At 39.9% G+C, this 27,878-nt stretch overlaps 1 protein-coding gene across 2 annotated transcripts; it reads right to left on the bottom strand.

Moving 5' to 3' along the window:
- CDH5 (cadherin 5) lies at positions 1 to 27,878 on the bottom strand. 2 transcript variants are annotated; one of them, XM_052686665.1, is made up of 12 exons: positions 27,686 to 27,878; positions 12,662 to 12,862; positions 10,074 to 10,362; positions 9,867 to 9,983; positions 8,779 to 8,943; positions 8,200 to 8,387; positions 6,651 to 6,904; positions 5,947 to 6,089; positions 5,045 to 5,169; positions 3,978 to 4,086; positions 3,457 to 3,702; positions 1 to 2,637 (listed from the first exon to the last, which is right to left on the bottom strand). In XM_052686665.1, exons 2-12 carry the CDS (start codon positions 12,848 to 12,850, stop codon positions 2,144 to 2,146), a joined length of 2,319 nt encoding a protein of 772 aa, XP_052542625.1. In that variant the 5' UTR covers positions 12,851 to 12,862; positions 27,686 to 27,878; the 3' UTR covers positions 1 to 2,143. The 2 variants fall into 2 exon arrangements, with proteins under 2 accessions (XP_052542625.1, XP_052542626.1); XM_052686666.1 differs by lacking the exon at positions 27,686 to 27,878 and adding an exon at positions 17,646 to 17,756.

Below are 27,878 nucleotides of genomic sequence, written 5' to 3'. Positions count from 1 at the left end.
TCCAAATGTGAGAGTGGCTTTTATGTAGTCAGAGGGACAAAGAAAAAATACAGTACAGCAATATTAAAAGAAAATATCCAGTGCAAATGTCTTTATACAGTGGAAATTGATACAGCATTCCTTAAAATAGCTTTATAAAACAAGCTTGAAAACAGCAATTACAGATAATACTATCTGGGTGATGCTTACCGAAGTACTTTATTTACTACACTAAATAATTTCATAACTAACTTTACCTGTTGATTGCCAATACATTAATTACTGATGAAAACCCTAAATGGTAAGTAGTATTAGTTAGAATTCTCTATAATATACTAACATGTGGAACCTCAATAACATACACTGTTGGCTGGATTAAGCAAAACAGTAGAAAATGGACACACATTTACAAATAAAATCAAGGCTGTCATCCTCAGATTCCCTTTTTTTTATAGGAGATCTGATCCAAAGGTGATGTGATTGATGGGCTGGATTCTACTTAGCTTTCCCTTTGTTCGTATTTGAAAATGTTAGTGATTTGAATCACTGATGATAGTTATGTGTTTGTGTCTAGCAGATGTTTTAGTAGACAGCTTCCTATGGCTGTGTGGACTGAGAAGAGAGTGTATTATCGTGCATTGCTGTGTCCTGCCACAAAAGCACTGTGGAGGAGGGAAAGGACATGAACAGATGAAAAGGAAACTAATGAGGTTCCACTGCATTGTTTTAGGAAGAAAAAAAAAAAAAAGATTTAGTATTATGTGGTTAGCTCCCAAATTTAAATAATCAAATGGTCTAAACTAATACATACAGCTGTAGCACAGATTCTGCAAAACTGAGTGTTTGTGTAGTAGGGCTCTGGTCCTGCTGAAGAGAACAGGAATCTGCATTGACAGAAGCCAGAGTCAGGCTGTTGTCCTAAGAGACCCACTTGTAACAAGATGCCTTTGGCTGGGTAACGTCAGGCATGGGAAATTTCATTCTGTTCGTGGTGTGTCTCTTCATCAGACATGAAGCTGAACACGTGCTTTCCGTGGACAGAGCAGTTGCTGCTCCAAAACCTTACTTACATTTGTGGTTCTCTTACGCAGACAAATGTGTAGGTGTGTAGTGTCCTGGCTTGGAACTCTACAATATTTTCCTACCCGTTTTACAGTACCTGCTTAGAAAAAAAATTAAAACAGTTTCACAGTAATAAGGCCCATCCTTTGTGTGTCCCTGAAATAGTACATTTCCTTTAATAATGTTGAATAAAAAACTTACTCAACCTTTTTAGAGATCCAGAAAGACCTATGCTGCTATCCAGAAAGATTTACAGTACTGGAGTCTCGACATTCCCCTGATGTCTACATTTCCTGCCCTGCAGGATATGTTCCATTGAGTAACACTGAAGTCCTATTTACAGAAAGAAAAGACAATTCTGCTGCTGGCTAGAGGAAATTCTCACACTCCAGAAAAGTGCCTGAAATCATCATCAGGCTGTTAAAAATGAGAGATGAAACCAGACTATGCCTCTAAAAATCCTGTCTAATTTTATCTGCAGTAACTCATGTATGTAGTCAAAGACTATAAAGCTAGAATAATTAATAGATCGGAAAGAAGGAAAAATCTTGCCTTTTTTGAAAGTGATGGAATTGTTTCTAATATTAAGTGATAAACCATATGTTCCTTCTTTCCTCTGCTGGGTAAGCATAAGCGTGGAGTATCAATAAAGATGTTACTGTCAGGACAGGCAGGCTGGAGATGCAGGAGGTTATAAAAACATTCTTTCCCACTGCCACCAAACCTGTTTGTTCCAGCAGGTCATCCTGAGCTCGTGCTGGTGAAAGCAGCACAGGATGAGAGAAATGAAGGAGAAGCCAGGGACAATACCACTTCATAAAGAGAAGGATCTATTGAGGCAGGGAGAGGAGTCGTGTCCTAGGAGACTCTGGGTCCCCAAGCAGCAATTCTGGGGAAAGAACAGAATGCTGGCAAAAAGAGCAGTGCTGGGGAAGCCAGTACGTTATTTGTGTGGTTTGTTTAATCCCTACTGCTATCAGGTTTTCTTGTTTGAAATCCTAGTACTGCCTGGGTGAAGAGCTGTGAATTCTTCTCTGGCCATTGGCGGGCTCTTGATACCTATCTGTAGTGGAAGGGAGAACATTTTGTGGCTAATGTGAACTTAATACACAAAATCTTCATTTGTTTCTGATCCATACAGCTCAGCTAACATTTTAAACCTAGGTCCCCAGTCATTTAGGAAGTCATAATCAATATCTGAGTCTGAAGAGCCTGATTCCAAAGAACTGAGAGATTCTGCAATGGACTCGGCCCCTTCGTAGCCATAAATGTGAAGTGTGTCATATGGCAGCAGATCCCTGTCGTTGTCAGCTTCGTCCTTCTTAACCTCGATCATCATTTCCATTTCTCCAGCACCAGAAGTTGTATTTCCAGGAGGCTTTTGGACCTGTGCGTATGCAGAAGGCACCACTTCTGGCTTTATTCCATTCTTGCGCACAGAGTTGAGCACAGACACATCATAGCTGGTGGTGTCCATTTCACCACCACCTTCTTCATCGTAAGTGACGAGCTGCTCGTGGATCTCTGCCACGTTCCTCCTGAGTCCACTCAGATCCTTCTTGTGTCTCTTCCTTAGAAGAATCAGCATTGCAATCACTGTGAAGGAAATGTATGTGAGCAATTGTAAATAGAGAAGTAACAAAGTAAAACAAATTGCATTTTAGATGTATTGCATAACAAACATGCATTTCAGGGCTTTTTCCAAGGGTTTTTTAGATATTTTATTTATTTTTAAAACTTAAAATACTGCTGATCTGTAGGATTTGTACATTCTCAAAGCAACTCTCTGCGAGGATTTCACAACTGACTTTGGAGCTGGCATCACAGGTGCACGTGCAGAGTGTTGCAAGTGCACTGAAGGATTCTATCGATGGCTGCCTTGAGGTGATACATACATATTTAGTGCCAGGCATCAAATGCTGCTTGTGTGGTAGCTGCAAAGGAGGCTTCTTCTCAAGCAATACAAGAATGTTGCCCAGTCTATGATTAGGTTCCAAATAAAACAAATAGGTACTGTCCTTCTTATTTACATATTTATGTATGTACGTTCACTGTACTGCTTAAAGGGTTTCCAGAGTAGTTCAGCCTTTGGAAACAGGAATACTGTTGTTATTGCCTCAGTACAGTTTTCCTTTTTATAGCTGCACGTGAGCCTAGTGACACTAAATCAAGTGTATTATGCATACGTGCAGTGACCTTTCCAGTGAGCCAGTCTTTCCAATAGAATGAGCATGCTTGTAGTTGCAACTACACTACCAGGCCAAATAGAGCAAGTGAAATGAATCAAATAGAGTTTTTCTGCCGTCATGACCATTTTATAGCCACAAAACTTTTTTGGACCTCAATGAAGAAAAAAAAAAAGGAAAAATAAAATTCCCACACCTTGAAGAATATTACCAAAGTCTGATGACTTACCAATGATAGTGAAGATACAGATAAAAATTGCGACCAGTGCTTGTATACTAACTCCAACTTGTTTAGCTCTTTCCTCACAAAAAGTGAAGTCGCCTTTTTCATTGCACTTGCAGACACTGATAACAAGTGTGTTTGTGCTGCTGAGGTCAGGATCACCATTGTCTGAGATGATGACAGGCAGGTAGTGGATTTTGGCAAGTTCACGATTAAACTGTCCATACTTGACAGTGATATTAGCTGTGTTATCTGGAAGAAGTAACAATAGCTAGTTAAGTGATAATTGCTACCTGATTTTCCTTATAGATTATAAGTCATTTGATACACCTTTGCCTTTGATAGAGCAAGCCTTTGGGGACTCCTGAGAAGCTTGGGTGCCAACATTGTTTTCAGTGGGTTAAGCCTTTCAAAATATCTGCTTAGCTCTTGTGGCCCAATTGTAGACCTGTGCTACGGCCTTCCTCCCCCTTGAGCTGCTGTCTCGCTGTAGCTGTCTGAGAAAATGCATTTCAGGGATACACTACCGTAGTTCTCAATCAAGGAGAAGTTGCTATCTTCTGTGGTTAGAGAGTATCTGAAGAAACCTCTAGGTGATGTTTCATCCTTGTCAGTAGCTGAAATCCTGATGATTACCTATAAAGGTAAGATGGGAGAAGTCATAAATTCCAGTGTACATTGTGTGATAAAAACGCTTGCAGTATATAAGTTAGTGCTGAGCTATGTATCCAGTATAACCTTTCAGCAAAGGGCAGAGCAAAGATATCTTGAGAAGTTTCTCTTCCATTTCTTACAGGGCAAGTAGTTTCCACATAGCTCTCCAAAATGAGTTGTTTTTCTCTTTCATTCAGAGATAGGAAACAAAAGATGAAATCTTGTGTCATTAAAGCATGAAAAAGTCTTATGCTCAGATGTATGTTATCGAATGTTCATTTAGTTACCGCAATATTCTAGTTACCTAAATACTTATTTATTTAAATATTTAGTTACCTAAATAAACACTCTCTCAAGTATTTAACTTATTTAAAAAAAATGAGGCTCATTCACTGAATGCCATTGAGACTGCCATTCCTCAATGACACAGTGTTTTGAAATCTCAATCTGAGATACGTTAGATGTATGAAGTAGAAAAAACGTGTATGATTATGTCCCAAAGGTAATTTAAAAATTACATTAAAGATGAAATAATACCTTGCATGTTCTAACAGATGATTTCATCAGATTCCAGTCTGTGAAAAAATCTCTTAATTAATCAAACATTATGCATATAGGCTATGCAAGTATTTACTTGTATCTGAGCTCAAACATCTAAGCCTGCAAGTATTATTGCTAGTAGTGCATGCAGGTGCTCTCATCAGTAGGTGCTATAGTAATGTCACAATTAGCAGTGTTTCTCTTAGTAACTTCTGGTTTCTTGGAATTACTAACTTTTGCTATGCAAGGTTGCTTTACTTTGCAGTCTAGTTGGTAATGCCCAGCGTTCATACTGTACATGCTTAGAAGCATACATAATGTACGGCTTAAAAGCCCATAGGGAGGGGAACTGTGCAGCCAGCCCATCTGTACTTAAGGAAGACCCTTCCTCCTGCCCTACCTTTCCTGGCGCAGCATTTTCACACACTCTGGGTTCCTCAGGATAAACGAGTTCTGGAGCGTTATCGTTTTCATCAATGACGATGACGTGAACGTGTGCGTGTGATTCTCTGTCAGAAAGACGGCCTGAAATGACAGCAATGGCAATGCACTGGCTGGAGTCTTGGTGCTGTAAAGCCCTTGCCACGGATTGTGCCCACCTCTGTGACTCTCACATGCCAAAAATGAGGAACTCCTAGCTCCATCACTCATTTAAGCTTTTCCTTTGACAGACTCAGATGTTTTTCTCAAAACTCTCATAGTGGGCTAAACCATGAAGAGCTATGAAGAAGAAAATGACGATTCATTTTGGCTCCCAGATTCTTCATTTTCTGTGACTGTGGAGTCCCTTGTTCTCTGGCCCTAAGGCCACAGGCACAGAGTGCCCAGTATTATTAATATCCTTCACTCTGCAGAAGAGTCTGACCTCTTCCAATCTAACTGGGAACTGCCCCAGCCCACCCCTCTTCCTAAACCCAGTGGAGCCGTGCGTAAATGTCTGGGGAGCTTGCTGGGCACGTTTTGTAGCTCTGTGTGAGTGCGAAAATAGGCTGGCATACTTCTGCTCCAAACACAGGTTCCTGCCTGTTCCCCAAGCTTCTTCCTCTCCTCATGCCTCTGTCATTCCTTTAGACAAGCCGAAAGCATTTCTGTGATAGCAAGGGGCCGAGTCTTAAAAGTGTTTGATCTATTTGTAGGTACTCATCTGATTTGAAGATTGCTGTGCAAACCCTGCAAGCATCCATTTCATTCTTAGCTTAGTGGAAAGAAGCTGTCAGGTTGTGGTTTCCTTCCTGATAAGGCGCAGTCCAGCTGTAAAATCACCCACTGATTTCTTTCAAGTAAAGAAATGATAGCACTTACCATCCTCCAGGATTTCCTGGGCTGCCACAGTGATGTTGTATGAGGAGCTGAACTCTCTATCCAGGGGCTTAGGAAGCTGAATAATTCCAGTATCAGATACTCTCACATAGTCTCCATTAGGACTAGCTTTTCGTCGAACAAATCTGTTTTGTTTAAAAAGAGATGCATCACTACAAGAGTTAGAATATTACGCTTCACTTCAGTTCTTCATAGGAAAAGGCCAGAGAGTGGTTGTATAAAAAATTACGTTGATATCATGACCAGGGAGCCTCAGAACATTTTCCTAAAGTTATTCAAGCTGTGAGAGCACAACGTATCCGTCTGCGAGGTTCCCAGATTATTGGCTTTCACTGTTTAAGAAGTCTATTTTCTTTTCCTTACAAAGCACATACTCAAGAAAGTTGTTAAAATAAAAAATTTAACAGCAGATTATTATAACCATGTAAAGATATCCAGGATTGTGTATTTTCCCATAAATGTACAGGTATTTTATTAGCGAGTTTATGTACATAAGTAACGTGTTCGTGTTTGTTGGTTGTTGTATGCATCCACAGCTGCAGTGGCTGAAAAGTCAGATTGGATTTTTCTTTTGCTTGCAAATGTCTGAAAAATAAGGTCAGTGTCTCAATACTTTGTCAAATTCTTGGAATTGTTAGCAAATTCTCTACTTAACAATAGAACCACTAAAGCTGGTGTTGTGTTACCTGATCTTCCGTTTAGCTGCGTCGGGGTCATATGCCCAAGCAGAGCCAAGTGTTTTTATTTCAAGATTATTCTCCTGTACTTTGAATTCATATGGTAGTTTGGTGAAGACAGGAGGCTCATCTATATCGGTAACTTCAATGGTAATTGTTGAAATGCTCTTGGAGCCACCAGGTTTGTAGTAGGCAGGGTTAACGTTGTGATCTGTTGCTTCAATGTCAAACCTGTACTCTGCTACTTTCTCAAAGTCCAAGGGCTAGAAGAAAGACAAACATAGACATTCTTCTTTGGTGATGGCTGGGTAAAATGCGAATTAAAGCTCTGTGCTGTCACGTTTGTTGGAAAATACTAGCAGATTGCACTTTGACTAGACTCTGGAAAGCATATCCAAGCTGACCTTCTCTTTCATAAATGGAGTGGCTGTACCTCAGGTTTTGAACAGATTCATGCTATCTGCTATCATGTGTTTCAAAGCTTGGATCCCCGTTCCCTATCACCCAAGATTATAAAAACGCACTGTGAAACGTGCTGTAGTTAATCGTGCTGACTGTATTTTTGTTTGAGTGGACATTGTACATGGAAATGACAGTGCTTATTTCTCAGTTGAAATTGCACCTCACCTGACTGCATATCTAAAATTCTGTTGTACATCTGTGCCTGAAGCGTGTTGTGAGATACTGAGGCAAACTGCCCACTGCCTGGTGAAGGCTGTCTCTGCCTCAGGCAGTGCGTGTGTGAGATCCCTGCTGCTGTGCTGCTCTTTGGCACAGGCTGATAGCATCACATGCCTCAGGCCCTGAGGTAAGGGTGGGCTTGTTTTTGGTGATGGAAAGCTGTTGGCATACAGTTGGTCATTTACAAGTCTCAGGATATTTGTTGCTTTTTTTCTATATAGAAGTTTCCCTTAATAGTATTTCTAGTACTGATAGCTACATGTAGATGCTTGGAAGTTAAAAAAAAAAAACGCACATTCATGTCAATCTGAATATTACTTACAGTAATTTATAGTCCTCTGTCCTTTTCTTTCACCATAAATCAATGAAATCAATGAACTTTTTGGCTTGGAAGTGCTCTGCATAGTGCAGGAATGTTCCTTGGTAAAAATTAAGTAGGTTTGAGAATTAAAAAACAAAGAGCAAACCATAATAGAGGTGTGTGTGTGTTCACATTCCTGTTTTGGTTTTTCTTTGGCTGCAGAAGGGAAAGATTCTTTGAGTCAGTCAGCTCAACTCTTGCTTTCACAGACTATTTGAAGCATCAAATATCTGGAATTTGGGGGGAGCCTGAAGCATGTAGCCTGCACATCTGGCATAATCCCCACTGCACTCTGCAGCAATTGCAGATTTTCCCAGTTTTGGCAAGTGAAATGGGCTGGTAAATCACCTGCTCTCCTCACAGGGCTTACAGAACGAGGTTTTCAGGTTGAATACCTTTTGTGCTGTGGCTTTCATGCATTTCCATGTTTTCTTGCTGCCAGTTCCACACTCAATCAAACACTTGTTAAACATGGCAAAACAAAATGGTATCTTTCTTTGTTACTGGGAGAAGTACCTTCTTTGGTCTAATGATCCCTTCATTGGTGAATGGATTTGCTACAATTTCAAAGGTGTCCCTGTAATCTCCTCTGACAAAACTGTATTTTGTATGTCTGTGTTGTGGTTCATCGATATCTTCAACTTCGACTCGGCCAACTTCTCCTCCTACTGAAACGTTTTCAGGAACTTTAAAATGAAATGATGCTGTTTAAAAAAAAAATCAACAAACAGGTCATAATGACGATGTACATGGAACTTGGAACTTACATACAATTTTTTCTTAGTTTATAGACAGACATACACAGAATAATTGAGAATTCAGTGTTATTGATCTCTACAGACAGCGCTGCAATTTTTTTTTACATACTTCTTGAAATTGTCAGGTTTCTTCATAAAGTTACCAAAGTTAATACTGTTTTTTACTTTCTGCTCTACATACTCTCCAACCAGTAAATGGAGGAAGTGCTGAATGCAGAAAGCCCTCTGAATACGTGAGCTACTTTTGTTCACTTTAAAGAACAATTGAATCGTGATGCCTCATGTAAATTTCTTCTTTTCGTGTCATTTCTTGATTTCCAAATGATCCTTTACTTACGGTGTTTGAATACTGGGAAGTTGTCATTGATGTCTGTTAACCTGATAATGACTGTTGCTGTGCTTGACTCCCCCGTAAGCCCGAGAGCATCTTTTGCTTTAACAATGATTTCATATGTTGATTGATTCTCTCTGTCCAAATCAGCTCTGGCCGTGGAAATGACGCCTTAAAAAAATAATATTGAATATGATTAGATTTTGCAATGTTTCCACATCTCTTGATTTTGAAAGCAAGTTTTTACCTTATGCCACACATTCAGCTTCAAGTTGCAGTCTTACAGTTACATTTTTCTAAGGCAAAACTATTAGAAATTTTTCTCTATAATAAAACATTTGGGAGATTTTGTACAGTACATTTCTTTAAACTTATCTTTTCTGCTCAGAAACCAGCTGATAATGTCTAGGCTTGGTCACTACAGCATCTGGAGTGTATGTCTGATCACCTTTTTATCTGCTTTAGTTGCTCCAGAGAACCAGCTTACAAGAGATGATGAGTTTATTTTTCTATCTGGACAAACTTTAAACAAAAAAAGTTTAGGTAAGCAAAGGTTTGAGTTATTGACTAGACACCAGAAATAAACTTTCAAAATTAGCCTAATAAAATGCATTGTTTGTATGTGCTGACTTGCTCCAGGTGTATGCTGACTTGAGAAGTTTCCTGTGCCAAGTCTGGAAAGCTGTAGGGAATTTTCTTGGTTTGTAATCATTATCTACTCTTTGCTTTTTAAGAATGTTTGTCAGATATTCTTTAGGAATGCTGTTTCTTAATGTATTCCTCTTTTTCTGTTTGGTCAAAGGAATGATATCTGTGGTAAACTGAAAACATAGACAACTCCTATTGGTCTTTTAATCAGTAGGAGCTGCCTGACCTGATCTTGTCATTTACCTCATGATACCTAAAATCCTGACTTTTTATTGGCTCATTTTCAGATGTAGACAGTGACACTGTGTTAGTGTGAATGAAAAATCTTTCCAAATTACAGTTGAAAGTAAATTTTTGGCTTTATATCTCCTCTGTCCAGAAAGAAAATAGCTTAAAATTGAATTTTCTTATAAGCATAAGGTCAACATTTGACATATCTGACCTACCAGAGTCATCAACTGTGAAATATTCATTTCCTTTAATGATTTGGTAGGTAACTGTGGCATGACCTGCAACTGTTGGGTCATCAGCATCTTCAGCTGTCACTTTGGTAACTGAGGTTCCTAGAAAAGGATTATCAAACAGCACATTTAGTATAAATTTTGCTTTTCAGCCAAGGAAAGGATGGAAAGTGAGTAATGGAAGAACCTTACCTAATCGTGACATTTCTGGGACAGATCCATTGAATACCTTTTGTACAAAAATGGGAGCATTGTCATTAATATCATAAACCTTGATAATAAATTTAGATGGTGGTTCCAGTGATCGGTTGTTTCTTCTGTCAATAATGTGCGCTGTCAGCTCATACTCTGCCTTCTTTTCTCTGTCCAGCCTCTCAAAAGCATATATGTCGCCGTCGTACCCTTGCACTTTAAAGATGGTGTTGGCAGATTCACCTTCAATAATATACATAGCATTCTTGTTCCCTACGCTCGATGTGAGCTAGAAAGTATAATTCAAAGAGAAAAAAGTGAGCTGTGGCTTCTGAATGCAAAACAGTTTCTACCAGAAGATACACACAAACTTGACCTCTTATTCAGACTCAGTTTGAAACCGTTGGGAATTTTGATGGCAGCTGGCATATTACTGGACAAACCAGCAGTGCAGCCACAGCCATCCAGAGTTACAGGATGAAACTTCACCCAGACTGAAACCTGCTTGCTTATATATGGGGAAGGTTCTATTTTGAGGTTGTGAGTCACATTTCCTGAAGGTATAAATTGTTCGTGCAGTTACAGATAAAAATTGTCAGCCTCATTGTGTCAGAAATATAGGAACCACTACTTTGTTTGAGCTACACTTGTTTGCAAATAATCTTTGGAATTTAGCTGAATTCCAAGTGGAATTTTGCTTGGATTTCACAGATTTACAGAAACAAATCTTTATTTGCAGCTACTGACAAACATTGTTTAGCATTTTTCTCCATTGTTTGCCACTTAGCAGAATTCCTGCTATAACTGTCAGCTTTCTTGTGTTTAGTCACGTGCCATTTCTTCATAGCTGGTCTTTAGAGTCATGGTTATGACAGTGAGATTAAGTTTTCACCCCACAGTTTCAAATTTAAGATTGTATTCTATGAAAAAAAGGGTGGGGTAAAAGGAATAAACGTTAATCCGTTTTTATATGTAATTTAATCCAATCCCAAATAATTTTGTACATTATTATTTTTTTAATCTGGACTTAATTTGATGATTCTTACCTATCTACACTCCTCTAAGAACACTGCTAGAAAGTTTAAACCACAATTTTCTGTGCACTACATCAGCATTCTTGTTTCAGCAAGCTACTTATCAATAATTGTTGGGTTTGACCAAGATTTTCTAGTCTTTTGTTACTGGTGTTATCATAAATTGCAGCTGTTTGGTATTGGGGATTTGATTTACCCTGTAGTTGTCATTTACTGTTGAACATTCTTTCATTTATGTTTTCTGCTTTGAAGTGTGCTATTAAAACTCTCTTTCCTCGTTCCACACACTTAATCATGCTTCTAACTGCTGGTGCTGCCGAACAACAGCTTGTGAGTCGGGAGATGTAGCAGGAGAAAGAATCTCATCCTTGTCTCAAAGATAGTACAGCCTGTGCCTCCTTTCTTAATTTTTACTTACTTGGTGTGAAAGGTACAGCTTCCAAGATTGCCTAAAATCTAAGGATAAACATGCAAAAGGAAGCCTCCAAGATCATCAAGGATAAAATCCAGACTTATCAGCATATTCCTGCAGTTGTCACTCCGTTTGGCCATGCTGGTGCTGTGGCCTTTTAAAAGCATTTATTGAGTGTTCAATCCTGTAAATGCAATGCACTGAACACAGACATTGCAAAAGTAATCAGACGCATTCCACTTTTGAAAGACAACAGAGCACAGTACAACGTGAATAACTCTTATTTAGGACAGCACCAGGAATAAAAGTGTTCTCCTTAATCCGCTGCTGAATTGGTCTGAAATGAAACACAGATATCCTGCAGTAGCTGAGTACCCGGTGGCCTCTTTTCTCTCTCGTGCCTTCTGCCAGTGAGCAGCACTGATCCAGAAAGGTCTGTTTCACTTTACCATAACAGCCTTGACAGATGCTGATTGTTGTACATGGAAGGAAACTGTAGAACTGCATTTATCTGAGAAGTGTCAAAGTAGTTCAGTTTGAAAGACTAGACTGGGAGAACTTTGTCTGGGTGATGTGCAGTTAATCACAGGATTTTATGAGCACTGCCCCGAAGAAAATGAGTTTGCAGTCAGGTCAATGCTTGTTATTACTTTCAAAAATTGTTTTCCTTCAGTTTGTGAAACAAATTTTTTGATTGTGTAACAGTACTCCTAAACAGCACTTTACTTTTGTGTCCGTGCTGAGGGATGTAAGCTATATGTTCTTTGATACGTATGTTTTTATTAGCTGATCTCTCAGGTTTTTGAAAGAGCTACCAGAAAAACATTGACATACATCATCTGCCAGACCTTCTTCCTAAATCTGCACCTGCATGCAATGCAGTTGTTTCTTCACTGCAGGTGCTCCATGCTTGCTATTCTCTAAAATGTATTTATATTCTTCAAAAGAATTGGAATTCCTTTGATGCTGTTCTTGATTCACTCTGCACCCATTTTAGGATTGTGATGTTAGTACATCAGTCCCATTTCTATTTCCTGATTTTTCCCCCTTAATTCTACTAAGCTGCAAACAGGTAATACTTCTCAGGACACTCATTTGCTCTCTGCATTTCCATCATTCACTGCTGAAAGACTGCTGTTTACCTTGCCAACGTGATGTGGTAATGGTGAATCAATCTCTTCTCTGATATGCATTCGGTTCCATATCCAGTCTCTCTTAAGTCGTTTATGACTGGTACTGTTTGAAGAAAAGTTTTGTTTTGTTTTCTGGTTTTCTTTATAACAGAATGCTGGGGCCAAGAACAGTGAGAAAAGCAGAATAAGCTTCTTCATCTTCTTCTGAGCCTAGGGAGTAATACAGAGCACGAGAACCATGTAAATAACAACAGAATCGCATTCATCAGAGGAAGCGTGCATGGAAGAGCAAACTGAATTTCCTTCTGGAGGAAAGTTTGATTACTTTCTGTATTTCTTTCAATCTGCCTTAGAATCAGAAATTGAAATATCAGGCACAAAACCTTCCGCAACACAAAGCAGCTTCAACCAGATGATTCGGCAGCTGTAAAAAGCACTCAAAAATTGAATAAATAAAAAATGCAAGTTTTTAAAGCTATCATAAAACTCAGCACTCTCTTGAGCTACACAGTTCATCTGAAGAGAACATTCAGTAGCAAAGATGCCCCTTTGTGCATTTCAGAAAATTTAGTTTGGCTTCTGCTTGTAGCTCGTGAGGGAGAGCTGCCCTGGGAAGCAGCACCAGGGCTGAGCCAGGTCAAAGTTTATGTTAACTCAACTTGAAGTGAAACGTTAAAGTTTGACAAACTGAAATGCAGTGTTTTGACGTGACCTGACACAAAATACTCTGTAGTCAATATCTTCATATAGAAACTATTGATTTAAAATAAAACTTTTTTTTGTTGATGGAAAAAATGATTCCTATGAAAATTTCAATCTATTCAAGGTTCAATGTAGCAAATTATCTTCCTCAGAGGGCTTGTTTATTGCATCAATTCCTTGTGTCTGAAAATGCATGGAGGCACAAATAAAGCTCATTTATCCGTTATTTTAGATTTTAGCACATACAAAAGAGTAATTCATAAAATTACTTTCAGGAAAAACCCTTTTTTTTTACATCGTAAGTTAATATTAGCAAACTTTAGGTCTGGTTATCGGATTGAGTTCATTTCATGTAGAAAAGCTGATTCATTTTTCCACTAAATTTTCCCTATGCAAAGTAAAGCACTGTCATGGAACTTAAACGCTTCAATAATCAGACATTAACTTCCACATAAATGACTTCCCATTAGCTTTTAGGAGCTGTCAGTACATACATCAAAAGTAAAAGTTAATTGTGACAGAGAAGTTGAAATCACGCGTGTTGTTAGATATTAGATCAAATTAATATCTTTGGCATGATTTGTTGAGATTGTCAAAATTACACTTTGGTAATTAGGTAATCAATGTTACCCTGTGGTGCAGCAGCATTATCAGTAAAAAGATTTTATTTACCATGAAATTTTGCTCTCTTTACAGTTGTGCATGACCTGCGGAATGTTCCTTCCTTTATGAATGTCTAGGAAAGGACTAAATAGGCTGCCTTTCAAGCTTCTGTTTAATAGCTGAGCTATGGCTTGTGCACTTTTAGGGATGTATATGAAAGTTTTTGAATCAGCAATTTCTTTCTCTTCTATGTGTTTACTTTGCCTTTATTTTTAGAAAAAATGAGTGAGATTTATTGATTTTTCTTTGTTTTGTTTGTATTTCTCAAATATTCTACAACTGGAACTGTCAGGCACTGAATTTGATGCTGCCGTGCTCTGTCTTTTGTTCATTAAGTTACAAAATGTGGTAACCAAAGGAAAACCATTTGGCTAACGTCAGCTGGTATGGTCTGTACTTCAGTAAAAACAGATGGTAGTGTTTCATCTGCCATTTCCTCTCACTGCTGTGGTCCTGTGGGATCTCGTGGATGATTGCTGTGATGAGGTTAGCTGGTGAAACTGAGGACAACACTGCCCACTTGAGCTGCTATTTGTTTCACTGCAACTGATACATTTACAGACCTGCAGAACACATTTTTAGTTCAAATGTCAAATCTCAATTAAAGCATACTGATCTTGAAATGAATTTTGTTTGTAAAGAGATCTGCTGACCTTTGTGGTAACTCCTTCCTAGCAGTGGCCCTGTTTTCACTAACATGAAGTTCAGGGCCTGCTGTGCCCCAAGCTTGAGTCGTCAGGATGCTGCCAGCCTGCACTGAGGATGTCACTGCTAACCGCAGCGCAGGCAGGGGCACTGCAGGTTAGGCACTGAAGGCTTCAATCTGTACTGAGGGTACTGGGATGGGTGTAGGAGCTCAGGGGCAGTGGTGTTAGCATGGCTGTTCCTGAGGATCTGTTCTGCAAACTCTCCCTTGAAGTAAGTGGCTACTCTCTACGTGTTTCACAGTTCAGACCTTGTTTGAAAACTTGACCATCAATACAGAAAGCACTTATGAGAAGATTAAGATGTCCATTGGGCATATTTTTAATAATACCTCTTTGCATTAGGCTGAGTCTTTGAAATGAATGCATATTTTGGCTGAAGCTTGAGCCAACTCTTCCACTCGGTGGACCTGTCTTCATGTTAACGGATTTTGAGCTGGTTTCCCTTCCTTTAATCTCTCATTAGAGGATTGTCAATACATGTCTAGCCTCCATGGTGCGGTAAATGCTCCTTTATGAGCAGCTTGGTGCAGCTTGGGGCTGCCCTTCATATGTCAGGCTGAGACAAAGAACCTCTCGCACAGCACGGCTTCAGCTTCATCTGTGGAACCTCTCAAAATTTCTTGTTTTAGTAGGAGTAACACTGCACACTGAGCACTGTGCCCTGTCCTTCTGAGGGGTATTCAGTATGCAGGTCTTGATAGGGCAGTCTGTTCCTCTGTGGTACTGTGTGAGTTCCCCATTCTGCAGCTCTTGGATCTGTGGCTTAGTTCATCACAGCATTTCAGAATGCCCTTCGTTGGCAGCATGTACAGACTTTTGGTGGCAGGGCCCTGCTGCACTCTCTTACCAATAATTCAAACTTTTTTTTTTACTTTAAGCAAGGACTGTAAGTGTTCCTTAAAGTTAGCAGGGGAATGGCTTATTGAAATAGTTAAGCTTCTCGTGACGCTCTTAAATTTTCTTGCAGCGAATGATATTTTTTTCTGCCAACATTATTCATTTTTTGTATTGAGTTATTTCAGCAAATAACTCTTAATCTGCAGGGCACTATAGACATTTAACTAAGAAATTTTGGTACTCAAACTGATTTATAAGACACCTGATACATACAGTGTAGTTTCTTTTGCAGATTGGAAGTAATTGTTAAAAAAATCAAGTCAAGATGTACTGATTAAAAGTTTGCATTTTGCAATTTGTTTGAGTAAGAAGTCAAACAAGTGTGATGAGCAACAAAAATAAATAGTGTCCATTCAATGAAAATACATTTGATGGAATATTCTAATGAACATTTGTTGGTTTTTTTTTCTGGCATTCCCCTCTTACTTGGCTTGATTCTTGTTCTGAAATTACCTATTCATGCTTACGTCACATAAGTTTAAGTTAATTAGTTACAAATCTTGTTCTATGCTTGCATGTTAAATAGAAGTTAAACCAAGCTTCTGCATGAAGAATTTGATAAATATGCATGTGTCTATAGCTAAACTGATGTGTTGATCAGATTAAGGTCTTGTACTAATCTTAGAGAGTTTTTGTTTTGTGGCAATTGAGGTGGATTCCAGGCAAGATGGAAGTAGTGATATGGAATAGCTTAAGAAGAATTTGCTTAGAAGTCTGTATTATACACCAGAGAAGAAATGGGCACTTCTTGATCCCCTGTAATACCTCTTTAAATGTTTTTGTCTATATTGTTCAGATAACTTGCTTATCTGATTGTTAGAAAAAGCTGGAAAGTAAATGATTATTGACTGTTGAGCTGGAAACTTGATGATTTTTGTTTACAGTATCTTGGTTAGAAACTGAACAACGTAAATTAAAATGAAAAATCCCTTACAAAATTGAGAGTTTCTCTGGGGAGAAAAAAATAACAAAATGACTGATAAAAGAATAATACAAGATAGGTTGTATTCTGTTCCATGGTACTGGAAATGTTGCTGCTTCTGGTTGTCAGTCAAATCCCAGCTGTCCCACCTGCAGCAATCTAAGTGCAGGGAGCACTAAATATCTGCAGTTCTGCATTCAGTCAGTTGTGATTAACGCCAAGCTTGAGGGAGAGCATTGGGCTCAGCTGCCCCCCATCTCCTGTTCAGGTGAACGCTGAGGGGATTTTAGGTGTTGTTCCCCTGGGTCTGGCCCCAGAGGGGGTCTGTATTGTCACAAGTGTTGTTATAAGCCTTTCCCTGTCCCCTCCACTGCCCCCTCCCTTGGTGGCTCTGTGCAAAAATTCTGTTCAATTTGCCAACTCTTCAACCTTCGATGTTGTTCAGGTGCAAAAATTTTATTTTGATTCAAGATCTGGGCACTTCCTATTCGTAATGAAGCCACATTAGATTTAATGAGGACAGATTGACTCAGTGTCAGCTAACAAAACAACTCTGCCTTGCAGAATCTAGTTTTACTGTTACATTCTCATTTATACAATGTGTAAGACCAAAGGTAAATGTGTGAATGCAGTAGGCAGTGAGAAATAGAAAGGTAACCACCAAATGTGAGGAGGATGAATTATCTTTTTCTTTGCAATGCCTGTAGCTTAATGCATGCTTAGCTTGCTTTGCAAAAGGAGCATATTTGGTAAGCAGACAAAACATGATTAGAAGAAAGTAGCCCTAGCAGTACTTACTGCTACATTTCAGGGACTGCAAATGGCTGTGCTAACATGAATGGATAAAGCCTTCTCAGATCTCTGTGAAAAGTACTGCTGCTAGATGAAAAGCTGTATCCCTTTCAAAAGATACCTTTGAAGCACAGAGGACTTAAATTTCTTTGCCATCTCCTGTCGATGGACTGAGGTCAGCACTAACAGCAGTCTCGGATTTTTTTCTCCCAATTTTTTTGATCTCTTAATTAGACAACATTGCCCTAACCTGCTCTGACAAACCCGGAGAGACAAGGCAGCAAAGTAATCACACAGACAGAATTGTTACCTGCGCTGCATGTACTCAGCGGCTTCTAAATTGCAAGAACGCAGTCCTCCTTTGCTCCGGTGAGTTTACAGTGTGAGAATAGTTAAGGGCACACAGCCAGTTCAGTGAGAATGGGAACCACATCTTCGACCTTCAGTGACACGTTGGGAAATTGTGCAACGTTCGACTTGGAGCAAGCATTTCTATTGCTCTTTCTTTGTGTAAATTATTCCTCTGCATTTCTCTTGTTTCTGATTAAAGCTGTCTTGTCACATCCTCTCAACAATGTACAATAATTCATTCTAAAATGGCTCTTTCCTGAGAACATTGTGCTGCTTTTTGGTTTCCAGCTTATTGAGCTGGTTTAAACGTGCCGGTGCCTGGCTGCTTAGTGTTACAGTGTTGATTTTCTTTATGTCGGCTTTATACACCTGAGAAGTGGCTTCCACTGATGACTAAACAGCCGGGAGCACAAATGCCTACCTGAAAACTGATTATGAAATGACTTTTTATATGCATGATAGTACCTTCAAGTAAATAGCCACTTTGATGACTAAACAATCTGGAGTGCAAATGCCTGCCTGAAAGCTGATTATTAAATGGCATTTTATACTTGTGATAGCTTTGAATGAACAGCCGCTTCAGCAGCATTTTAACCAAATGTGCAACTGCAAAAAAAGCCCACGTCACTCTGTGTTGTGTGAGCACTGCTGTGTGCACGGGGTGCAGCTCATTTCTTAGCACTGGAGCTCTGCAGTGGAGCTCAGGAGGTGATTCTGTGTCTGATTTTGGCCCCCAGTTTGTCTCCTCATGTTTCTTCTGAAGAAAATAAAAACTTATCTTTCTCTTAGATGGTAGAAAATACAGCTGCATCTAATGGCTGGATGGAGTCCTCGGCCAGGACAGACACCTCTTTCAGAAATGAAAATTTATTTGTTGTTTGTTATTGTTTAAAGGGACTGTAAACACCATGAATATGGTGTGTATGTTGAAGATTCGTTTCTTTTGATTACATGGCCCAATACAGTGCTCCTGAATGGACAGCAGCCAGCAAAGGTCACCAGACTGATGGCAGGCAGCAAGACAGGGCTCCTGGTTTTTCAGTTGCTTCTGGCACAGAACTAGATAAAAATGGGGGAGGCAAAGACTAGTATTGGCCTTTAAAAAAAACACTTATATGTTTTTAAGAAACAAAGCTACCTTCACACTGATGAGTGAACAGCCATGCACTAAGGATGGTGAAAAGCAATAGCAAAACATTACACTAATGCCCTCCCAGAGCTTCCTGATTGCTTTGCTAGCATTTCAGCAAGTGACCTGCTGACTTGGGGGCTTAAGAGCTGCGGGAAGTACTGAGGAAGGCTCTGAACTGAAACTATCAAATGCATGGTTGAAGAGGGCATTTCCTGCACAGTTTAGAGAAATGTGTGCAGAAGAAAGTTATAAGAGGTCACAGTGATCTCCTTTGTTGAGTATATAGATTTGCATTTTGCTACTAGTCACCTCATCACAAACCTGAAAGGGAAGCAAGATGCATCAGGCTGCATATCTGATCTTGCATCTGTAAATTCTTCCAGCCTCACTGGAGTCTCTTTTATATCAGTGATGTGCCTGATAATGTTAGCTAGGTAGATTAACGAAACCAAGACTGTCAGCATGAGTCGGAGGAGAATAGCCTGTAGGAGGCTCTGCTTGTGTTCTCTGAACAACAGCGCAGTGTTATGGATGCAGTCACCCATTACAGCAGGCAGGAAACTGTGTTTCATGCTAGTCTGACTAGGCTTTTCTTTAGGCATAGAAGAGTCTTTTGGAAGAGTTCATGTTTGTCTCTGCCAGCCAGTCACTGCCCAGCAGCTGTACTGAAGGGGTGGCGACCTGCTGCTGAGTAGGGTCACAACTCATTTGGTTTTGCAAGTGGCTCTTGACTGTAACGATGGAGAAATTATGCCACTGTGGACAAACGAGTGATAGCAGACACTGAGGTTAAGTGCTTTTTGTCTTCAGTATCAACAAAGAACAGCAAATCTTAAGGGGATCTTTACAGTAAGTTATCTCCTTGAGGTACTTGGGCCATAATTCATGCTGTTTCTAATGTCCAGAGAAGGTTGATTTTTTTTTTTTTTTCCTTTTTACGTGAAATCCCAAAGCTGTAGGATGAGAGTAGGAAGGGAGCTTCAAAAATTGCTTTCACTGCTTTGAATCTGACCCCTTATATTCAGGCATAACCTCCAGGACAAAAAGAAATGATTTTGTTGCAAGTATTACTTTAACTCAAATAGTGTTCCTTACAGAACTACCTGTTACAGGGATCCTGGTAACTATCAGTAGAATTGTAACATATACAGCCTGTTAGCAAGACAGAATACAATCGCAGAAATCCTTCACAAGTAGAGATTTTTTTGAGAAAGCTCAGAGTCAAGCCTATGGGATGCTCAGGCACCAAGGCCCACAAAAGCAGGAGGGCATTTAACTTCTGTTCGTTTTTCTCAGTTTCTATCATGCTTTTGAAAAACACACAAAAACATATTTGCAGTTTGGAGAGTGCTGTCTACATTCTTGTATGACTCCCACCTGACAAAAAGTGGATTAGTTGTAAAACTATTGACTGTGTGTTGCTAGCGTAGGTTTGGACTTGATTTCCTATTCACAGATAGACACTTGTTTGGCTTAGGTCTTGATTTATCTGTCTACATTCCACACACACTGTGAATCAGCTCTGATTTTGACGTTTAGGAAACCTCAAACAGTACCCTTTTCTGGAACAGTTTGGAAGATATCGTAGAATGAGAGAATCATTTCCGTTGGAAGGGACCCTTAAAGGCCATCTGGTCCAACTCCCCTGCAGTGAACAGGGAGACCCACAGCTCCATCAGGTGCTCAGAGCCTGCTCCAGTCCAACCTTGAATGTCTTCAGTTACGAAGCTTCTACTACCTCTGTGGGCAACCTGTGCCAGTGCTTTACTGCTCTTATCATAAAAAGCATTGTTCTTATATCTGATCTAAATCTCCCCTGTTTTGTATAAAATGATTTCCCTGTCTTATCACAACAGACCTTGCACAAGAGTCTGTCCCTCAGGCTTTGTGCCTGGTTGTTCTGCATTCTTTAGGGAATGACAGCCTTTGTGGAACCTTTGTCATTTTAGATACCTCCAGGAATCCAAAACATTTGTCATAATGGAGACTGTAGAGGAACTAGAGAACTGAAAATCTGAAACTGAGATGGTACTTGAATCACTGAAATGCTTCTGTTTGGTGCTGCTGAAGAGTTCCTATGAAGGGCATAGGACTGTAGTCATACAATGTTTTACTACATAGGCTTTCACTAAAGTGACCCCAAATTGATTTAGAATGTTTTAAATATGCAGTAAGTGGAGTAAGTGCAGTAATCTTTTGAAGCTTGTTTGCGATTCATAAGGAAATTATTAAACTAATTTATGACACTTCTATAGCAAATAAATATGGTATCATAAACAGAAGATATTGGCTTTCTCTTAGATGTTGACAGCGTGAACAACATTGGGTTTAAGGCCATAACCAAGTCTCCTATATCTCTGTACAGCTCCTGAGCCTTGGAATCACAGCAATGAGGGTCAAATGACACCTAAGGAGAACACATATTCTGGATTCAGTGAGCATGTTCAAGCTTCTAAGTGGAGCTTGCATTTTTGGTACAGAATATTACCACCTCATATAATCATGCCACACATCACATAGATCTCTGTGCTTTGTTGATTTAAAGGGTTCCATTTCCTTAAACCATCAAGCTCGTAGGATCTACGAGTAATATTATTTCTTTGCTCCCCAGATGTTGTGGAGTGAAACTAACAATTAAATGACAGAAAATTTGTTCTTGGATATCTTTTGATGACAGTTGCCAAATGCTGTTGAAATCTGAGCTATTTTGAGGGTTTTACTTTGCTTTAAACATAGCCCTTTTGTTCTGAAATGAGCTAATAAGATGAGTGGAATAAGCCCTGGGTGCAGAGTTTGGAAGAGCTAGCATTTTTTTCCCTATGAATTATTTGTACAAAATAGAAAGTTAAGAGGAAAACATTTTCCATCCAGATAATTACTGATAAGGACAAATGCTGAAAATGGTGATGAAGTGCCAGCATTATAGACAGGCAAATAATCTGTTCACTTCTACACATCCAGAAAGCATGTAGTTTCAGTGATGATCTTGTTTGGTTTACTTGTATGTGAGAAGGGTCTCACTCATGTTGCAGGAGGACTGAGTCTCCATCAGTCTTGTTGACACTACCTGAAGTGTCTGTAGATGTTTCTCCTTGCTTTCTTTCAGCCAGTTAATGATTCTGTTCCCCAAGGTGCTCTGGAAGGAGAGGTGGAGATGTAGGTGCTGGCAGCAGCAGAGTGCATTGTCTGATTCTGGGAGTAGGGCTTGGGTGTAAAGGGGGCAGGAGAATCCTTCAGCAATTACTAGGCTCATCCCCTTGCAGAGATGGAGCAGTTCTGATATATTGGAGGTGTTTGTGATTGCTATAAAGATTCCTCAAGCATCTCTAACCAGAGGCTTTGTTTTCCACAATAAATTGTGTGCACATTTCAGAATCAATCTGCTTTGATTCTGCTCCTGGTCAGCTCAGCTGTACACAGAGATTAGCTGTAGCTGCTACTGGATGTTTAGGAGTTTGTCCAAGCTAGAACAAAATAAGATGACTCTGAGAATAATATATTATGGAGCTTTTCTACTTCCCTTTTGTTTTCACATAAAGCTTTTGTATCAGAGAGGCTTCCTGGCACAGAGCTCTAACTGAATTGGTTTGTTTAAGGAAAAGTCCCCATCATTTGAGGCACTTCATGCAACAACAACAATATATATATGTACAATGTAGCTGTGTTTGCAGAAGATAGAATTTTGTTCTTTACATCTTTCTCAACAAAAGCTCAGGAGCGAAAGTATCTGTCTCTAACATGAGCATCATGGGCAGGTCACTGTAGCTGATATTTATCGTGCTAGCAGTAATCTGAAGCAGAGAAAACATGTTAGCTGTATGCGTGTGCCAATTCCTTTGACCAGATTATTCAGATTACTCAGTAACTTCATGCGTTGATATTTCTTCTGAAAATTAATTTTGTGGCAGATAAAGAGAGCACACATAAATCTCTTATTTTCTGGCTGGGCAAAAGGCTAAAACAACAGGGTGTGTCTGGATCTGTTTTGTTTGGTTATTAGTATTCGGTGTTTTTCCCTCTTTTTAAATGTCTAATTCAAATGTCAGTTCATTCTTCTCTGTTTCCTGCCCTTATTCAACTAGACTTCCAGACCAGGCTTAATTAACTTCAAGACCTTTTCTGCCAACCCCTACAGTTACAGTCTTTTCCTGGAACATTTCCATTGTTAAAATCCCCATGTGTTGTGAGATGATACAAATGATATTATTGCTGTTCTTATGAATTTACAATGAGCCTTTCAATGTTTTTACTTACAGTTTAGCTCTCAGAGTCAGGGAAATCTCAGCTTCAAACCAAAATAAAACTAGGGAAGCAAATATCCAGCTTACAGTGCTGAAAAAGCAAAGCTAGGAAATTCATTCCTCAGATGTAGGAAAGCTGTCCTGTGTTTTATGACATTTTTTAGAGCTAGATTGCTCTCTGTTAGGTTTTGTTTCCATCAGGAAATGACAGTGACTTAATGCAGTTTTGCCACTTGAACCTGCAATGGTGTGTGCTGTCAGTGCTGTTACTTACACATTGTATAAGTCTCTATGGAGGTGATAAAAGTGAGATCTGTGAGGGCTTTCATCAGGGTGACCCAGTGAGAGTTCTGCTCACAGGTGATGGCAGCGAGCCCCTGCAAGGAGCCTGGCACTGCGGCATGGGAACACCCGGAATGTTGGTGCTGGGCAGCCTGGCTGCTTGGGAAGCACCCATTCCAAGCCGAGCTGCACTTTGTGGCTCTGCTGCCCGAATCCGAAGTGCAGTGGAGGTATTTCCTGTGCTGAGGTGGAAATTTTTACTTCCCTCAATTAGTAGCTGTTTATTGGAATGTTCATTTAATGAAGCTGAAGATCAATCTATATAAGACAGGTAATAAAGCTCTCTATTTTACAGAAGGAAAATGGTGCGATGTATTGCAAAGACAAGTGTACTGCTTTCTTCCTGTTAGAATCTTGAGTAATCTCTAAGTGCAGTTACTGGACGATGCAACTATTCCAATTCTAAACTTATCAGTACTGCTGCTGGCACTGGAAATGTGCAAAGCAAGTCTGTTTCATCCCATTGTTGTCCTTCTAAAAGTAGCCTACCCTCTGCTTTTGGCCTTGATTCTCAATTTCCACTTGGATATGTTTCATTGTTGAAGTGCACTGGTAAGTTGGATGATACTGCTGTATGTATAGTGTAGTAGTATTTGTTTGTTTTAATGAAAGCACTAACAGAACTGAATAAACAGGCACAATGTACTATTGTGATGTGGATTCATAAATAAGGTAGTGAAAAAAAATCCAATACCTTGTTGGTAGTAGGGATTGGTTGGTGTAGCCCTAACACAAGCAAACTAGTTCTCATTCAGACATTTCTTACTTATCTGAAAGACAGTGACAGTAGAATCCATTAAGATGCTGCAAATCTCTAAATTCAGGTGCAGAACTCGGGGTCCTACAAAGGGAAGGGGGAAGCCTAGGACTGTGCCTGTGGAGACTCTGGCTCTGAAGCGGAAGTCAGCGCAGGAACATTTCCCATCAATGGCAGGATTTCCTGTCATTTGCATGACAGCAGCATTAGGCCCCTATTCTCCTCAGGCAGCGCAAAGGTACACTTTGCACTCCAAGAGAGGATTTCCAGAACTCAAACTCAAAACAGATACCATCATAAAAGGAAGGGGAAAGAATGCTCCTGCCAAGGCATTACTCAGAAATGTGGACAAAGACAGAAAGAATTTGGCTGCATCTTCCATGCGTTCAGTGGAAGTGGGATTTCCCTTTATACTGTCCTACACAATAAGGACAGGGATCAGTGTGTGCTGCAGATAACCTGCTTTGCACCCTGTGAGTATCACGAGGAGTCAGGAGGTGGTGTCAGATGGTGTGGGTGGGTATGGGAGCAGAGGGGAGGGTGCAGGGAGCACGGCAGGGGGTGCCTGCTGTGGGGAAGAGCTGGATGGAGTGCTGCTGATTTGTGAAGGCAGACTGCAGGCTTTTTAAAATAGCACGTTACAGAAACAGAGGGCTTTTTCTCCTTAGGTTTTGACACAGTATGTTTGCAAAATCCCACAGGAACAGGAAGGTTTTGGTGACAACTAGACTGGAGCAGGAGCACTGGTCTTTCTGTATTTTGAAACAAGAATAAAGAATTTAAAAGGTTCCTCCTTTCGGCCTGCCTCTGGCTGTGGTGGTGCTCTGTAACTCCTGGTATTTCAGGTAGCAAGGTTGGAGCAGGAGAATAGTTCTTCCCTTCCACTGGTCCTTGGTATGGTGTCTACAACTTCTGCAGTGTGTACCAGGTAACCATGCCTGTCTTCCTACTGACAAATCAGCCATTTCTCAGGATAAACTCTCCACCCTTTCACAGAGGCTGCTTGATAACTCCTTCACATGTAGCTCCTAATCTTGTATGGAATGGCCCAGCTGTCCCTCTTGTCTAGAGATAAGTCTGCCAGAGAGCCCTTCTACCTGCCCACAGCTTTCTCCTCTCTGGCTGGGAGTTGGCCATCTCTCTGTCCTAGCGAGTCTCCACTTTACAGAAATAATCACTCTCTGCTTTGCTGTAAAGGAGAAGGGCTACACTGGGTAGGATTTTCGATTTGTAAAGCCCCAAAGACAGCAAGAAGAAAGACATTTGTTTTTAAAAAAATGCACTGAAACATTTTCATTTTCAGCATTTTCAACGCATTTTTCACAGGCAGAGGAATCCCATTTTCTTCTTGGCACTAACATATGAACCTCTGAATTAAAATTCTAGAACCTGAGTCAAAACTGGAGTGATGAACACACGACAACCGTGGAGATTCGGTTATCTCTGTTCTGTGAACCTCCACTTTTTTATAAATTTTGAAATATTAGCTAGCCTAATGTGAGAGCTAGCCTTCTGTAAAAATGTAACCTGACCAACAGAAAAAGATCTTTTGAAAAGATTGTCTATTTTTCATTTGAAATATTAATTGAAATATTGACTTGTGGATGCATAGTGCAATCCTCGGTTCCATACCAACTATAAATCAGGAGAGCCTTTAAACCAGGGATTTTTACCTATATCCTGTTTTCAGCTGTTTTATCCAACAGAGGCAGGATGTGAAACAAACCTGTTTTCTTTTGGCAGCAAACCTGTTAACTCTTTCGGTGTAACCTTCTCTACCTGAGCTCTTTCTGTAGCCCTGAGCCCAGCTCTGTGCACGCTGCAGGTTTGGAATGACACACAGCTGTCCCATGGCATGTTTTCAATGTTTGCATTTGCTTTGTAAGGTCTAAATAACAGTTCTATGACCTTATGTTAAAGTGTGGAGTGTTGGGAAGTACTTAATGTGGTGTGGCTGTAATGCTGAGAAATAACTGAGCTAAACAAGGAATGATTTGTTAATTGAGTTTATCTTTTGCTTTCCGTTTCATTTATGTATTGCTGTGACTTCACATACAGCACTGCAGTACACTGTACTATTCTGAGGCATTCATATACTAAATTAAAACTGTGTCCTTTTCTCCTGATGGTCACTCTTTATTTAAGAATAGAAAATAACTCCTTGAGATATCTCAGGTAAATTACAAGTCAGTGTTTCTGCTGTATGTTTCTGGTACACTGAGTGTTGTTACAAGGCGCAAATTAAATGGAGATGAGAAGCTTTTGTAAATCATTGGAGCAACCTTGCTTTTGTCTAGTTCTTTTTCCAGCATGAACATTTATATTACTGCATGCTTTTACAAATGCTGATGTGATGATTTATAATCAGTGGGGGCAGGAGCACGTTGATTAACTGCACCTTCGTTAACTGCAGTAGCAACCAACTTTCAATTTTTTCGGTAGCTGAGAATAGAACAGATTTTCTCACAGAAATTAATCTTCTCCCATATCTTTTTTTCCTGCATTTCTTTCCTTCCTTTATCTTTATTACAGCATGACAACCAGCACAGGAAGGTACTGTGCACACTGGCAGTTCCACTGTTGCAGACTAGAATCCTTTCACAAAAAGCAGTATCAATTAATCTCTTTTGTATAAATGCTTCATCTTTGCAAGCTGTATGGTAAACTTGTTGGCTCAGGTTCTTGCTGCATTGTCTTTAGGAAAAGATAAGCTTTTCAACCAAGTTTTTTCACGCAGCCTCTGTTTGTAAAGTACTTTGTCAGAAAAAAAATAGTGTGTTTTGGACCTCTGAGATGAAGAAACTTCTCAAGTACAAATTGCTGGTGTTCTGGAACAGGAGCTGTAAAAGCTGATAGCCCAGGGTTGGGACTTAGGAGAGCACGGCACTGAAGTGTTTGCCTAAACTGTCCTTCCAACCCTAAGCACCCTCAGCAGGTACAATAAGCCAGGGATGGCAGGTTTTTTTGGGGGGGGCTTCCTGTCTTTGGGTTGATCACTTAAAACCATAGCTTTTCAAACACCAAGGGCAGCCCTCCCATTGCTGGAGCACACTGACGGCACAGCGTACACCTGCTCACTGCAAGCTGTACTAAGACTGTAACCTCCATGCTGCAAGTGGAATTGTTTCATAAATGGCTTACAGCTGCTGTTTGCAGTATCATTTCAGTCCCTTTTCCATTATGAGTGAACATTGGCAACATTATCTAAATATTACAGAACAGAACTACAAAAAAAGCATGTGTTTTTTTCTGTTACGTGACCTGGGAAAACTGTGGTATAGCCCAGGAAATCTAGAGATTTTCCTCTTCCAATGTAAACTGTGAACAACTCAGCTGTTGCCCTCCCTTACTTTAAAATTCTATGAATATTAGGCCCAAAGGATGCTGTAGATACGTATGAAATTCATAGCCTAACCACTGGTATATCTTAAATTATTTAAAGCAGTAGAAGACATTTTTGGTGCAGTTAAAAAATTATTGCAATTACCTCCACAGCTGAAGGACGGCAAATAGCATTTATTCCTTACCTGAGTCAGAGTTTGTAGAGCTTCACTTTGTTCCCAAACGAGGCAAACTAAATTCAGCGGTGTCCCAAAACATTAAGCAGTACATAGAAAAAGAAGAACAAACAGAAAAATCCACTTCACTTTTCGTTAAGCAGTACTGGGAGTGTTCAGCAACCCAATCTCCAAGGTTTTCCAGCTGGAATCCGCCTTTTCC

Source organism: Tympanuchus pallidicinctus, unplaced genomic scaffold, assembly GCF_026119805.1.
Source record: "Tympanuchus pallidicinctus isolate F22 unplaced genomic scaffold, pur_lepc_1.0 scaffold22, whole genome shotgun sequence".
NCBI classification, from domain to species: Eukaryota; Metazoa; Chordata; class Aves; order Galliformes; family Phasianidae; genus Tympanuchus; species Tympanuchus pallidicinctus.
This window is presented reverse-complemented; position numbering and strand designations above follow the sequence as displayed.

Coding starts and splice junctions, on each gene's coding strand:
- CDH5 (XM_052686665.1), bottom strand. CDS start 12,850: ATGAAGAAGCTTATTCTGCTTTTCTCACTGTTCTTGGCCCCAGCATTC. Junction 3,703..3,977: donor CTCCTTGATTGAGAACTACG/GTAGTGTATCCC, acceptor TACTTCTTCCAG/ATAACACAGCTAATATCACT. Junction 2,638..3,456: donor CTGTATCTTCACTATCATTG/GTAAGTCATCAG, acceptor TTTCCTTCACAG/TGATTGCAATGCTGATTCTT.